Genomic DNA, 15298 nt, shown 5'->3' with positions numbered 1-15298 from the left:
AATTTTGTCCTTTAAAAAGCAGTTAGACAATTACATGGGCAGGGTGGGTATAGAGGGATATGGGCCAAATACAGGCAAGTGGGACTAGCTTAGTGATAGAAACTGGGCGGCATGTGCCGATGGGCCTGTTTCCATGCTGTAAACATCCATGACTCTATGACTCCATCATGGGCGGCTGCCTCCTGTTCCTCTGTTACATGCTCTGCTGCTGCATGCTCCGCCACTGCTGCTTTCTCCCTCTCGAGCAGTTCCAGCTCGTACAGCCGCAGGGCATCCCCCAGGGCTGCGGCAACTAGCAGGAAGGCTACGGTTGCTGGTTGAATTCCAATATCCATTGTCTGCAGGGCCTGTATGTTAGCATGGTGCCTCCCCCCGTGCCTAACCAGGACCTAACCAGGGCCATCGGGCTACATGGTGGCCCCGGATGGCACTGTGGGATCCACTCCTACATCCACTCCCACAGGGCAGCACGGTAGCCTGGTGGATAGCACAATCGCTTCACAGCTCCAGGGTCCCAGGTTCGATTCCCAGCTGGGTCACTGTCTGTGCGGAGTCTGCACATCCTCCCCGTGTGTGCGTGGGTTTCCTCCGGGTGCTCCGGTATCCTCCCACAGTCCAAAGATGTGCGGGTTAGGTGGATTGGCTATGATAAATTGCCCTTAGTGTCCAAAATTGCCCTTAGTGTTGGGTGGGGTTACTGGGTAATGGGGATAGGGTGGAGGTGTTGACCTTGGAGAGGGGGTAGGGTGCTCTTTCCAAGAGCCGGTGAAGACTCGATGGGCCGAATGGCCTTCTGCACTGTAAATTCTATATGTCGTTTCCCCCTCATCCCCAGCACCCCTGGCCCCGTCGGTGGCCCACATTGTGGGGGCCTCTGGCCCTACCGCCCGACCCTGATGCCAGTGGTATCGTTTGCTGGCGTTGCCCTCGCCAGGGATGCACCTCGGTCCCCACGGGGGCTACTGTGGGCGTTTCCCTGGGTGGGCCACCAGGGGGTGGCAGCAGTGAGGTGTGGCAGAGGATGGGGGCGCCCATACGCCCGGTGTCACTCTGCAAAACCAGGGGCCAAGGTGCTAGGTCGGTGTGACTTGCAGCAAGGTGGCCGCGTTGCAGGCCGCAGTAATGGTGGTCCATGTCAGGACACTGCCCCTGTCAGGTCACCCCGGCCACTCGAATCGTTCCACCGTCGTCACCCCCACCCCCCGGCCTGGCAGCCCACAGTCATTCCTCTCTATGTCTGACCTCTCTCTCTCCCTCATCAACCATGACGCCGGTAACTTTTAAAACCACAAGCGTCGGGAACTCGACCCAAGGAGGAGAATCACGGGGGCCCGGGAGAATAGCGGGTCGGGCCCGCTAATGATAAACAAATGGTTGTTTATTGTATGTGTGTTCCGGTACGCATTGACGCCGCTGACAAGGTGCTGGCGAATTGCGATTTGCCATCAAATCGGCGCCCGCCACTATTTTGGTGTCAGAACCTATTCTCCTCCCAATCGTGTTTCACACTTTCGGCGTCAGCCAATGGAGGATGCTGCCCCATGCTTCAAAATATTTTGGGAAAATTGCGGCCTTTGCTTCAACCTACAAATTCTTTCTTTTCATAACCTGGACAGTCTTGATTGTTGCAATTTTTTTTGCTCCCCAGACTGCGCATTCAAGAAATCATTCAGGGTTTCTGTACACTTCTCTGGAAAACACCTATGTGTGATATTTTGCATGAGGATAGAATTAGGCTTGACCATGCTGCTCGTTTACATTCAGTGCTATGAAATCCTGGTGCTGTTGATGGTGAAAAGTCGCACATATGCACCAGAAACCAGGATAAGGAACTTGAGACAAAACTCCGCTTTCACCAAGATTTTGCCATGTTCATAATGGCTCTTTAAATTCCACTGGGGAAACCATAGGAAGATTGTCGGTCTGTTCGTTTTGCTTCATGGTGGGAGATGTTGGAGGAGTTCCTGCAATATCCTCAGGAGCTGGTGTCCTTAACTTCCTCGAAAGGTTTCAATGGACCTCGCATCAGCTGAAAGAGCTGCATTTATTCCCATAATTTAAGTAACCGAAGGATCAATTGGTTGGGACAAAATGGCCCCTTATGGAGACAAAGAATCATAAGGTTTAATATTTCACCCAATTGGTTCGAGAGGTGCCCTCGGCAGGATGGTAAGATGGTTGTTAGCACAGGACTAGATTGGGTGATATTTCTGCTCCAGCATATTAACAATGCTGGAACCTACCATCAGTCATGGAGCCTTGCTATCTGGGCTCACAAAGGAAAGATGACTGTGCGGATGGGTATTACCAGCATCCATTACCTCAGTATGGCTCTTTAACTTTGGGAGAAGGTGGGTTAGATTTAGATCGGGGCTCTCCGAGGCAACCAACCAGTGATTGGAATCCCGATGGCCTGGTGGATCGGGCGGTAGGCAAATAACACGTTTCATGCTGGTCGTGAAGCTTTCTGCAAGACTTCTGACCTATCCTGCCGGCCATGACGAGGTTCCTGCCCAGACCCTGCAGGAACATACAAAGTGGTCATTTACGGGCAAGATGCCCGATTCACCTGCTTCCTGGGATGCTAACCCAGCCCAGCCGAGAGTCCCCATGGTGTGAATAGGCACAAGTCCTGAGAAAGGGGAATGTGGCGGCTATGGCAAGGGAGTAAGTACCCTCCCTACAAATACCTCCAGGGTGCCGAGGGGGGTCCTTCAGGGAGGTGGAGATCGGGGGACTTGTGCTTGGCTGGACGGGCTCAGGCCAGGAGCCTTTCCTGGGATGGGGGCACTCCCAATTTAAGCCCGCCTTCTGTTCTGCTTGTATCCAGTATCCTTTATCTCAATTATTCTTTATCGTTTACTATACATACAAACATCCGAATTAGGAGGAAGAGGCTACTTGGCCCCTCGAGGCTACTTACCATTCAATAAGAGCATTGGCTGATCTGCTTGTAACTCTAATCCCACATTCATGTCTACCCCGGATAAGCTTTCACCCCCTTGTTATTTTCCTTCCTTCTGCATCTGTTCTGGAAAAGACATCCCTTACGTCACTTATTGTTCCATTTTCAAGCTGCTAACAGCTCCATCTTTGACTTCTCATTCAGCACTATATTTCTATAGCAGTTGGTCTACTAAACCACTCCCTCTCCTCCACCTTTTATTCCCTTGTCCCCTGTCTTCTATACTCTTCCCCCATCCAGGTCATTCTCTTGGTATGGTCCGCCTGACCCATCTCTCAGTTTCTTACCTTCACTAGCCACCATTTTACACCCCTTGCCACTGCTCACTCCACCTTCACCTCTAATAGTAACTGTAAGGATCTCATTGATTTCTCATGATTGAAGCCAACTATTCAGTCACCTCTATGGCTTTGCCGTTCCACTTTGCATATCAAACAAAACCTCCCCCCAGGCTACTGTGCCCCAGCCCTCAACCCACATTCCTTCTAGCTTTTCTCCTCTCACCTCAATCACCTAACGTTTTACTCCAACCAGCTCTTAATTCTGTGCTCCCTAAATTGCTGAGCACCCTAACTTTTCTTCTTGGCCACCATATTAATTGACATTGTAAATTGTTCCCTCTTCTCATATACTGCCCTCCACCCCCAGCCCAACATAATTAAAATGTGTCATTATTGCCTCCCTCCTCAAAAGAATCCGTGGCCCCTCAGTCCTTGTGAACTTCCCATTTGTTTCCTTCATACACGCCATTTATTTGGATATTTTTATAAACCTACTATTAATTAGATCCTTGTATAGCAGAATTTGATTACCACAGGAAATGGTTAATCTACTATCTTTTTTCACAGAACTCCATGAAAGTGATGTTCAAATGTTTGTGGAAGAATTGTGGAAAGGTGCTCAGTACTTCTGCAGGGATCCAGAAACACATTCGTACCATCCATTTGGGGTAAGGTGCAGATCATGGGGAGGAAGCTTAGCTTTAGTGGGAAATTGTGGCATAGGCTAGTTCTCACATTGTCAATATTGAATATATTTTAAAGGGATTAATCGATTAATGTAGTCAAAATATTAGATGTTGCGATTTTATGATGTTCTGACACATCACCTTAAGCACCGATAAGCAGATTATCTCCATAATCCCTCATACAGTAAGTTATTAGTAAAGCCCTTGTTAACAAGAGGTACCAAGGAGGTCAGGCATTTTCACACCGGTTCCCTTGCATTCTCTATAAGCATTTCTTCAGGAGTCTCAGAGCAGATGTCCCTCTTGTCCTCCCCAACAAAGAGGCACAACAGTGCCAGCGGTAATAGCTTTGACACCTGACAGCCACAATGGAAATGAATATGGCATAGGGTGATCTAAAGAGTACCTTACTGCAAATATGTTTCACATTAAAGCATATTATTCGGTCATTAGGAGACTTGAGTCTGCCAAAAAACTACTGGGCGCGATTCTCCGCTGCCCACGACGGGTCGGAGAATAGCGGGAGGGCCTTCCCGACAATTTTCACGCCCTCCCACTATTCTCCCCCGCCCCCCCCCCCCCCCCCCCCCCCCCATGGCCGCCCCACGACACGAATCGCTGCTCGCTGTTTTTTACGGCGAACAGCGATTCCCCCCAGGCCGATGGGCCGAGTTCCCAGGCCTTTACGGCCGTTTTCACGAACGCGATCACACCTGCTCTCACCGTTCGTGAAAACGGCCGCAAAGTGCCGTCCCGGACAACCATGGCACCGATTGGCACAGCCGCACCACGGCTGTGCCAAGGGTAGCATGGGCCTGCGATCGGTGGGCACCGATCGCGGGCAGCGGGTCCGATACCCGCGCACTATTTGTTCTTCCGCCGCCCTGCAGGATCAGTCTGCGGGGCGGCTGAGGGGCATGATGGCCCGCGCATGCGCGGGTTTGACGCATCTGCGTGATGACGTCATCCGCGCATGCGCGGGTTGGAGCCGTCCAACCCGCGCATGCGCGGCTGACGTTATCGTGCGCGTCAGCCACCATGACGCTTGGCGCGCGGACTTAGCGACGGTCGCTAAGCCCGCGATGCGATGCTTCACGGGACCGCGCTGCTAGCCCCACCCGGGGGAGAGAATCGGGTCCTGGGAGGGGGCGCGGAGGCTGCCGTGAAACACGGCCAGTTTCACGGCAGCCTTTACGACTCGCCGCATTTGCGGAGAATCGCGCCCACTATCTTTGAGATCAAGTCTGAAACTGGAACCGATGTTTGGAGGTTGTTTGATCACTTACATATAAGTCTTATAATTATAATGAAATGTTGCTAGGAATGTTTTGCTTAAAGCTTTGTTGTATATTTTTAATAGTGATAGAGAACTTTGTAGCATTGAAACTGTGTCACACTGTTGTTGTTTTAAGTTCACTCGTGTGATATCTGATGGGTAAAATTACACAGTTAATGCAATGTATAATGGAACTGTTGTGCATCATAGTGGAGCGGATCCTCTCAGAGGATAATGGAAGCTGGCAGTTAACCAAGAATATCCACATTTTGTCTTACACATATGGTGTAGTAAACCCGAGGCACTGTTAGTGAACACAAATGCAATCATATTGCAAATGAAGCATGATGCTGTATTCTCTGAGAAAGGAAACAAAAATAGAATTGGGAAGTATTAAGGGACTGTGCAATTAATTGATATTTGTGTAAATCTTTGTCTCAAAGATTCAGGTGAAAAATTGGGAATGCAGATCAATGATCTTTCATCAGGACTGGAAGCGAATCATGTTTATAAGCAGGTAGAGCACCAGGGAAAAGGGGTGGGGGAAGCAGACAGGGTTAGCTGAATCGAGCCTAGCTCACGATCCCACTGGATGTCTGTGCAAGTGCAGAATTTTCCTGATATTTGTTGGGGAAGCCAAATCAGACTACATCGAGTCAGCCTTTCCCTGTGTGTAGTTACCTTGTGTGTAATCAAGAGATTGGTTAAGAATCAGATCATTTACTGTGCAGCATGCAGGTAAACCAAGCCATTACATTGAGGCTACAGTTTCAATTTAATCACATTCAAAGGATATGTTTGATCAAGATTTCTATAGGTGGGTAAATAGGAAGTGGCTTGTTACATTTGGAACTTGATGCTTACTTCAGGTCTGGGTCATTATTCAGAACCAGCTGCATTGGGAAAATAATGTTTTGCCACAGATTCACTGGATTCACAAGCAAACTCTGCTTATTTGGAATTTCAGTTTGTGGAGAAAGAAATACAGCCCTCCTTTATCGGCCACATGTAGGCTTTCTAACCCACCTTCCAAATGCAAGTGTCTGCTTGAAACCCAGCTTAATTCCTTGAAAATATAATTAAGACCTAGTTAAATTTTGCCAGTGTGTTACTCGGATATCTTCATCCCACTCTACTGAAGATACTTTGCTTCCTATATCAACACAGTCATTTAATATTCTTAATAACATTACCTGTATGCATTGTGTAGCAAATCCTCTCACAAACTGTCAGACTTCTACTATTTTACTTCATTCTAATTAGAATTTCCTTGAATTTTGTTAATTCGTGTCAAAAGGGAAAACTAAATCATAATTGCTGTTTTTTTAGTAAATTCAAGTTCACAGAATCTGAAATTGTATCAGTTCAAAATACTGATATATATCTGAGCACTGATATGAAAACAATTCTGGAGTTTTATCTACAAAATGTGTGGTTATCACCTGCTTCATAATTATTTTCTTCAATAATTTTAACATACCATCCACCGTGTGTTCCATAATTGCATGAGCTCTTCAATCTGCCCTGTTCTGAAATATTTTCAATTTTTAAAATGATTCAGACACTTAAGGACAGCTCCGAACTGCAGACTGCAACTAATTTCTATTGACTACCTGTCATTTATTCTTGATGTTTGTATTAACTTAGCTACCACCATCATGACTCAAATCTGGAGATGATAATAATCACTCCACTGTAGATAAATGTATTTTTAATGTATTAATGCATCAAGCTAGGACACAGAGATCGTTTTCATTCAGCAAGTCTCAGCCAGTAGTGCCTGGAGTGGAAGGGGGAAATCTTTTTAACAAGGTGAGGAAAGCAGCTGAGATTTTGAGTCTTTTGTCAAGCATTTTCCGATGCAGCAATGCAGTTTTTATAAAATGCTCTCATTGGTGAGAAATTAAATAAACCACTGCTGAGGTTTATAAACTAAATGTCAATATTATTAGAGCTAAATAAAAACACATTTTTATGTCAAATCTGTCAAGATTTAAGAGTTAGTCCCACAATTTATGAGAGGGTGGGGTTGGCAGTTAAGAGTGGAAGTGGGAGAGAACCGTGCCACAGAGCTGGACTGAAGAGAAGAGGTGCTGGAGAGCGTTGGCTTAATCCTCCATGTCAGCCCCAGCAGAGAAGCTGAAGAAGGATAAAACCATGGTCATATTCACTCAGAATGTAGCTTGTGATCCTGACCCAATGTGCTCTCAATGCTGTGAGTGGGCTTGAAGCTAAATTGCAGGGTCTTGAACAAGATGTGGCATGACTATAGTTGAAAAATAACATCCCATTCCAGGGCTTTGGAAAGAAAGGGACGATTGTATATAGGATTGCTGCTGTCGAGAATGGCAGGGTTGAAGATAGGTTTCTTGAGACGACGACAGTTCACAGCACTGCTGAAGGATGTGGGAATAGTATCAGAAGAAGGAGTCATGTTTATGGTGTCACCTCATTAAGTCATATGATTAACACAACCAAGGTTCAAATTTAGGGGCTGTTATATTTTTGGGTCTTTTCTGTACTTTATTCTAGATTTGACGGCTCGCATATCTTTGCCAGCCCCCTGAGTCTCCTTATATCTTCATGGTGTTTTCACTAACCCTGTTGTCCCAGTGTAAGATACAGAAATATACCCAGGTAACAAACACAGCAACTATCGGACTGAATTCCCATTAGTATTTTCCCATTTCTTAAGTCAATGTTGCGGAAGCTCTCAATAAACAGCAATTACAAGAGGTTTCTTTAGTACTACAATCAAAGTTACGGCAGAAAAGTTGGCAATCCCCCCCAGAAAGTTACAGTATTTTAAATTTGAAGCTCCTGAAATTATCCCATTTCTTCATTGGATGAGCAATAGAGATCGTATCAGATGTCACTTTAAATTTTGAATTGTTAAAACAAATGTGTTAAATGAGGAATGAACGAGCTGCTAAAAGAATATAGGACTGAATCTTAATTCCCACCACAGGTGGGTTGTGGTCATGTCAGGGATTAAAATCCTAAAACTCTGAAACAGAGTTTCAGAGTTGTACTCCTAGGTCTGAGAGTTGGCAGGCCCATAAAATGTCATGGGTGCCTTTCCCAGCACAGACCAGCCAGCTCTTTCCTTACCACAATTTTAAGAGGACAGGCAAGGCGATGGGCGGCCCGCCCGCTCTTCTGCTAGGCCCCGATAAATTAAAGGTGATGTAAAGGGTTTAATCTGTGATAAGTGCTTTTGCAGCACTGCATTTGAACCACGTAGAGCAGGGAGGTTTCCTCCTGGTCCATTAAGTTACCCAATGGATCCTTTCCCCAGGCTGCATTCTATCTGTGCCCTTTCCCAGGGGTCCGGACGGGATCCCTGGTCGTGCACTCAGAGCCTGCGCGGACCAGCTGGCAGGGGTTTTCACAGACATCTTTAACCTATCCCTACTCCACTCCGAGGTCCCCACCTGCTTCAAGAAGACCACCATCATACCGGTACCAAAGAAGAACCAGGCAATGTGCCTCAATGACTACCGCCCGGTGGCCCTGACGTCAGTTGTAATGAAGTGCTTCGAGAGGCTGATCATGAAGCGCATCACCTCCATACTCCCGGAACGCCTTGACCCACTTCAATTCGCATACCGTCGCAACCGGTCCACATCAGACGTCATTTCCCTGGCCCTACACTCATCCCTAGAGCATCTCGAAAACAAGGACTCCTACATCAGACTCCTATTTATTGACTACAGCTCCGCCTTCAACACCATAATCCCAGCCAAGCTCATATCAAAGCTCCAAAACCTAGGACTTGGCTCTCCACTTTGCAACTGGATCCTTGACTTTCTGACCAACAGACCACAGTCAGTAAGAATGAACACCAACACCTCCTCCACAATACTCCTCAACACCGGTGCCCCGCAAGGCTGCGTACTTAGCCCCCTACTCTACTCCCTGTACACACACGACTGCATGGCAAAACTTGGTTCCAACTCCATCTACAAGTTTGCTGACGATACGACCATAGTGGGCCGGATCTCGAATAACGACGAGTCCGAATACAGGAGGGAGATAGAGAACCTAGTGGAGTGGTGCAACGACAACAACCTCTCCCTTAATGCCAGCAAAACTAAAGAGCTGGTCATCGACTTCAGGAAGCAAAGTACTGTACACACCCCTGTCAGCATCAACGGAGCCGAGGTAGAGATGGTGAGCAGTTTCAAATTCCTAGGGGTGCACATCACCAAAAATCTATCCTGGTCCACTCATGTCGACGCTATCACCAAGAAAGCACAACAGCGCCTTTACTTCCTCAGGAAACTAAGGAAATTTGGCATGTCCACATTAACCCTTACCAACTTTTACAGATGCACTATAGAGAGCATCCTATCGGGCTGCATCACAGCCTGGTATGGCAACTGCTCGGCCCAGGACCGCAAGGAACTTCAGAGAGTCGTGAATACCGCCCAGTCCATCACACGAACCTGCCTCCCATCCATTGATTCCATCTACACCTCCCGCTGCCGGGGGAAAGCAGGCAGCATAATCAAGGATCCCTCCCACCCGGCTTACTCACTTTTCCAACTTCTTCCATCGGGCAGGAGATTCAGAAGTCTTGAGAACACGGACGAACAGACTCAAAAACAGCTTCTTCCCCACTGTCACCAGACTCCTAAGTGACCCTCTTATGGACTGTCCTCATTAACACTACACCCTTGTCTGCTTCATCCGATGCCAATGCTTATGTAGTACATTGTATATATTATGTTGCCCTATTATGTATTCTCATGTATTTTCTTGAATTCTGTTCAATTCCCTTTTCTTCCCATGTACTGAATGATCTGTTGAGCTGCTTGCAGAAAAATACTTTTCACTGTACCTCGGTACACGTGACAATAAACAAATCCAATCCAATCCAATCCTTTAAACCATTGGAATCCCTATTATCGGCAAAACCGATGTGAGCAGGATTCCTCACCTCTAACCTGACCGTCTCCCCAACATTTGCGAGCCTTCATATCATCCCCCTGTTATTGCAAGTCTCTGGACCACCAGTGAGCTCTCTGCAATATGGATACTCCAACCTACTGTCTGACCTTGCTGCCATCTTGTCATTGGGACCATGCTATACAGTTCGGTCCCAACCTCCCCATGATTACTCTCACTGCCCCAATCCTAGTGGTTTCCCTAGACATCAGCCCTGTGAAATGGGTTTCCTGCCTGAATGGCCTCTAACCTGCCTGTTTGGCTGCCTGTGGGTGAAGAATCCCAAAGAAAAAAAACATTTCAGCAGCTTGCAGTTAGGTTCTGGAGGAAACTTGGTGAATTTGTTCTTCTGGGTTCCCTGAAGGCCATCACCAACAACCCACCCAGCCTCTGCCTCCCTCCCTCCCACATGCCTCTAGGCTAAAATCTAGAACAATATAGCAAATATAAATTGATAGTAGAAATTCTAGTACTTACTTTCTGAAAGGAAAAAAAAATGAAATTATCTCTAATCTATACATGAAAAATCTTTGTGAAGGGAAATGAGATAAAGTCAATCACAGCTCGTAAAATCAATTCCACATTGATGTGAATGAAAGTCTTGAAGATCAAACCTAGCTGATGTGGTTTTCCCTTTCGAGAAATTTACAGGTGTTGCTTCCTCTGCCTGAGCCAGCAGGTGTATTGCACAGGTGAGTTTTAAAGCAGCCGGGTTTTTCACTGTCTATGTCCAGACTGCTGTCTAGTCACCAGGCAGGGGTCTCTGCAATGGGGGGGGGGGAACTTCCAGGCAGGGGTCTGTGCAATGAGGGGCTTCCAGGCAGGGGTCTGTGCAAGGGGGGGGGGGCTTCCAGGCAGGAGTCTCTGTAATGGGGGTGCTTCCAGACAGTGGTCTCTATAATTGGGGGGGGGGGGGGGGGGTTCCCAGACAGGGGTCCCTATAATGGCTGGGTTTCTAGTGAGGGCCTCACTTATGGTACTGGTGGGTTTGCGGGGGGGGGGGGGGGGGGGGGGGGGGGGGGGGGGGGGTGCTTTGGTTGGGGTCTCTCTTATCGTGGGATTTCTGGTGAAGGTCTTTCTTATGGGAGGGTTTCTGGTAAGGGTCTCTGTAATGGGGGCTTTTAATAGGGGTTTCTGATGGGGATCTTTCTGGTGGGGGGGGATCTCTAGTGGGGAGGTCTTTGGGGGTGGGGTGGTAGGAGTTGTAATGTCGGGGGGGTGGGGGGCACCGATGGGAAATTCCCTAAAATTCCCTTGGCCCACTACGAGCTCCACCACAGGAAATATCGGCATCCATTCTCTCCCATGTGAAGCTCACCCAGAGGACCAGAGATTCACACAGGTTTGGAGAATCCGATGTCAAGCCCGTTAATAGGATGCAAATGGGTCAGTTTGATCCATTTGTATCCTGCTGGCATGGGGCACGAACCCCGGTGCAGCCGCCAGCAGGGGAGCAGAGCAACGGAGCAGATTGTCTTTTGGCCGACGCTGGATTCTCCGCCACATCGGGAACTCCGCTACCCCGGCTGGTGGCAGAGAATCCAGTTTGTATTTTGTTGATCATTTACATTCCAAGAACGGTTCCTGGATTGCTCCTTTTAATTGCTGTCCACCTGTTGTCAAGGCTGATTATAAATTCATAGGAATGGCTGAACTAATCACAAAGTTTGTACATTCCTGAAAACCATGTTACACTGCATCTCATCCCATCGCCTACTGTAATAAACATTTATTTGAAGCTGTATGTGGCTTATTTACAGAATCAGCTACCAAACCCCCAAAATATGAAAGTGCTCCTTATTTGCCAAAGGAGTGATCCTTAATCCTCAGATTTTTCACAACACTAACACCACCTTATATTTATGTAGTACCCTGAATGTGGTAAAATGTCTACCAGCTGTACAGATGAAAACAAAGGAGAAGGGAAAATGAGCGGAGCAACTTGGACAAAAATAGGGGAAGAAAATGGACTTACCAGTGAAATAAATGGACTGGTTTTTGCTATATATTTTTAGCATATCCTCACACATATTTTTTTCCCCATGGGGAAATGGGGGAAGGATTCTCGAGCTGATTATTAGCCTGTTGAACCACTTTATGAACATTCCTTCCAAGGCCAGTATGTTCTGGCGTTGGACTTGAATCCAGAGCTTCTGGTTCAGAGGTAGGGACGCTATCACTGTGCCACAAGACCTCCATTCTTCCATTGAACCCCTACTAGGAAATTGGTGAGAGTATATATAAGAATGTGTAAATAAACAGGAGTTGATAATGGAACATTTAACCTGCGCCCCCCCCCCCCCCAAATCTCTCATACCCAGAGTATGTTTTGTGAAAAGTAGAAATAGCCTTGTAATAATAATCTTTATTGTACCTTGCATTAACATTGAAATGAAGTTACTGTTAAACGCCCTTAGTCGGCACATACCGGCGCCTATGTGGGTACACAGAGGGAGAATTCAGAACGTCCAAATTGCCGAACGGCACGTCTTTCGGGACTCTGGGAGGGAACCGGAGCACCCGGAGGAAACCCACGCAGACATGGGGAGAACGTGCAGACTCCACACAGACAGTGACCCAGCCGAGAATCAAACCTGGGACTCTGGCACTGTGAAGCCACAATGCTAACCACTGTGCTACCGTGCTGCCACGGTAGAAGATTTGTTTTAAATAATTATGCTCCTAGGCACAATTTTTAATTTTCTTTTACGGGATATGGGCATTGCTGGCTAGGCCAGCATTTTATTGCCCATCCCGAATTGCCCTTAAGAAGGTGATGGTGAGCTGCCTTCATGAACCGCTGCAGTCTGTGTGGTGTAGGAACACTCACAGTGCTGTTAGGGAGGGAGTTCCAGGATTTTCACCCAGTGACAGTGTACAAGCGGGTGATATTGTCCCAAATCATGACAGTGTGTGGCTTGGAGGGTAACATTTAGGCTGATGGTGATGTTCCCATGCATCTACTGCCCTTGTCATTCAGGGCGGTAAACGTTGTGGTTTGAACAATGCTGTCGGAGGAGCCTTGATGAGTTGCTCTTTTAGATGGTACACACTGCTGCCACTGCAAAACAGTGCTGGAGTGAGTGGATGTTGAAGGTGGTGCTCCACTCACAACACACTCATAGCAGCCACAAAGATGGTTCAGAGAGGTATCCCCCTGATTTTGGGAGTTTGAAGTGGACCCTCTGCTCAATGCCAATAAGGAGAGGAGGGTCACCCTCTTCCCCAGGGTAGGTTACAGATTCAAGCCCGCCCGTCTGAACAGTGCCTGGTATCATGTTCTGTAGACTGGCCCGTGTGAATGATGCACTACAGAACATCTAGTTCTTGACTAGTTTAAATAATTTATTATGAAACAACTGCGTAGTAGAGATAACTGGATTAAATATATAACAAACTACTAACACTAACTAACTATTCTAGAGCAACTGCAAAATACGTCTATCCACCAACACGCTTACTCCCAACTCCCCGAGGCACAGAGTCACATGGTAGGTTTCCACTGCCACCTGGTGGTTGGAGGTCGTGTACATTACTATATACAAGATTGCTTATGCATATCATCAAATCCGGGGGGAAGGTGGCAGAGGTTGTCAGTGCTGCCAGCCTCACCAGGAGGAGACATGATCCTGAGGGGTGGAGGGGGTCACTGGTGGGGCATCAGCCCTGAAAGGGACACTGCGCCAGGGAGGGTTCCAAAGGCCATGGTGCAGGTGTCCTTTGGTTGGTGTGAGCTCTGCTAATCTCCTGCTTTCTCTGCAGTGGGGCTGCGCTTCTGTGGAATGCACTGAGGAGTGCCAACACCTGATCGGGTTTTCTTACCTTCCCGCTCCCCCTCAACAATCATGGGCAATGCGGTGGTTCAGGCCAACTCCTCAGGACTGGATAGTGGCTGGGGAAAGATCCCGTTGTATATGATCCACGTCTGTACCAACAACAAAATAGAACTAAGAACGAGATTTATTGTGAGCAGCTAGGTGCTAAATTAGAAAGCAGAACCACAAAGATGATAATCTCTGGATTACCAGTTGAGCCATGAGGAAATTGGCATAGTGTGTAAGATCAGAGAGTTGAATATGTGGCTCAAATATTGGTATTAGAGACATGGGACTGGATTCTCCGATTTTGAGACTAAGTGCTGACGCCAGCATGGGAACAGTGCCGTTTAAAGCGCGAAACAACAGCGTAAAACCTCCACCGACCCTCCATCTGGTGGGGTGTTAGCAGGCACACAGCGTAAAGTCCCCGGCTCTAGCTGCAGATACGGCCGGAGAATTGCCGGGTCCGTGGCCACACATGCGCATGGCGGCGGCCTGCAGCGGCTGCGCTGTGCAACATGGCGCTGGCCACGTGCGAACACGGCCTGCCAAACAGTGCCCCTCTTTGGCCAGGCTTGCCACTACCGGACCACCCCCCACCAGTGCCCCCAGCCCCCACCAAAGCCTCCCCTGCCTGCAGATCGGCTCCCCCCACCCCGACTCAGTCCGCAGCCGCCATGCCAGGTTCCCGAAAATAAATAACATGATTGACCCACATCTTCAGGAACTCGGCCCATCGGGGGAGGGCCTCAGCTGACGTCCTGAGACCGTCCAAACGGCGTGCGGCGCACTCTGAATACACCGTTTTTGAGGGTGCGGAGCATCGGAAAAGCACTGCTGCCACCAGTACTGGTGAAAGAGGGAGCTGTTCCATTGATACAGGCTCCACTTGAACGGTGCTGGAACCAGTGCCCTCGCAAATTGTATAATTAGTGTTGAAGAGAGGCCTTTAAACTAAATAGTTCAGGGAAATGATGGAGGGAGAGAAGGTTTCTCATGGGCAGGGATTTAGATGGCTAAAGAGAGAACACAAAGCAATAATGCAGGGTAGCAACAGGATGGGACAGATTGTCCAAAATAAGAGTGGTGAACTTGTAAATAGGCTCAGAGTAAGGAAAAGTAAGCAAAAGACAAAGTTAAAGGCTTTGGTGGGATTCTCCGCTTCGCCGGCAGCGTACTCACGTCCGCGGATTTCCCGACGGCGTGGGGGTGCCCACAGTGAGAACCCCCATTGGCTGGCTGCCGGGACGGAGCATCCCGCCACTGCCGGAGGTCTGCCGCACCAGAAAATGTGTGCAGCGGGATGGAGAATCCCGCCCTTT

At 48.0% G+C, this 15298-nt stretch overlaps 1 protein-coding gene across 4 annotated transcripts in view; it reads left to right on the top strand.

Annotated features, from left to right (window-relative positions):
* The window catches only part of znf704 (zinc finger protein 704), a 253862-nt gene that overhangs the window by 183023 nt on the left and 55541 nt on the right, over nucleotides 1-15298 (top strand). For all 4 annotated transcript variants that reach the window (XM_038809685.1, XM_038809684.1, XM_038809683.1 and 1 more), the window contains one exon: nucleotides 3814-3914. In XM_038809685.1, the coding sequence (XP_038665613.1) occupies nucleotides 3814-3914 (101 nt within the window). The remainder of the gene's footprint in view (nucleotides 1-3813; nucleotides 3915-15298) is intronic.

This window comes from Scyliorhinus canicula, chromosome 10 (assembly GCF_902713615.1).
Source record: "Scyliorhinus canicula chromosome 10, sScyCan1.1, whole genome shotgun sequence".
Taxonomy (NCBI): domain Eukaryota; kingdom Metazoa; phylum Chordata; class Chondrichthyes; order Carcharhiniformes; family Scyliorhinidae; genus Scyliorhinus; species Scyliorhinus canicula.
Note: the sequence above shows the minus strand (reverse complement) of the source record. Positions and strands in the feature narration are given on the sequence as shown.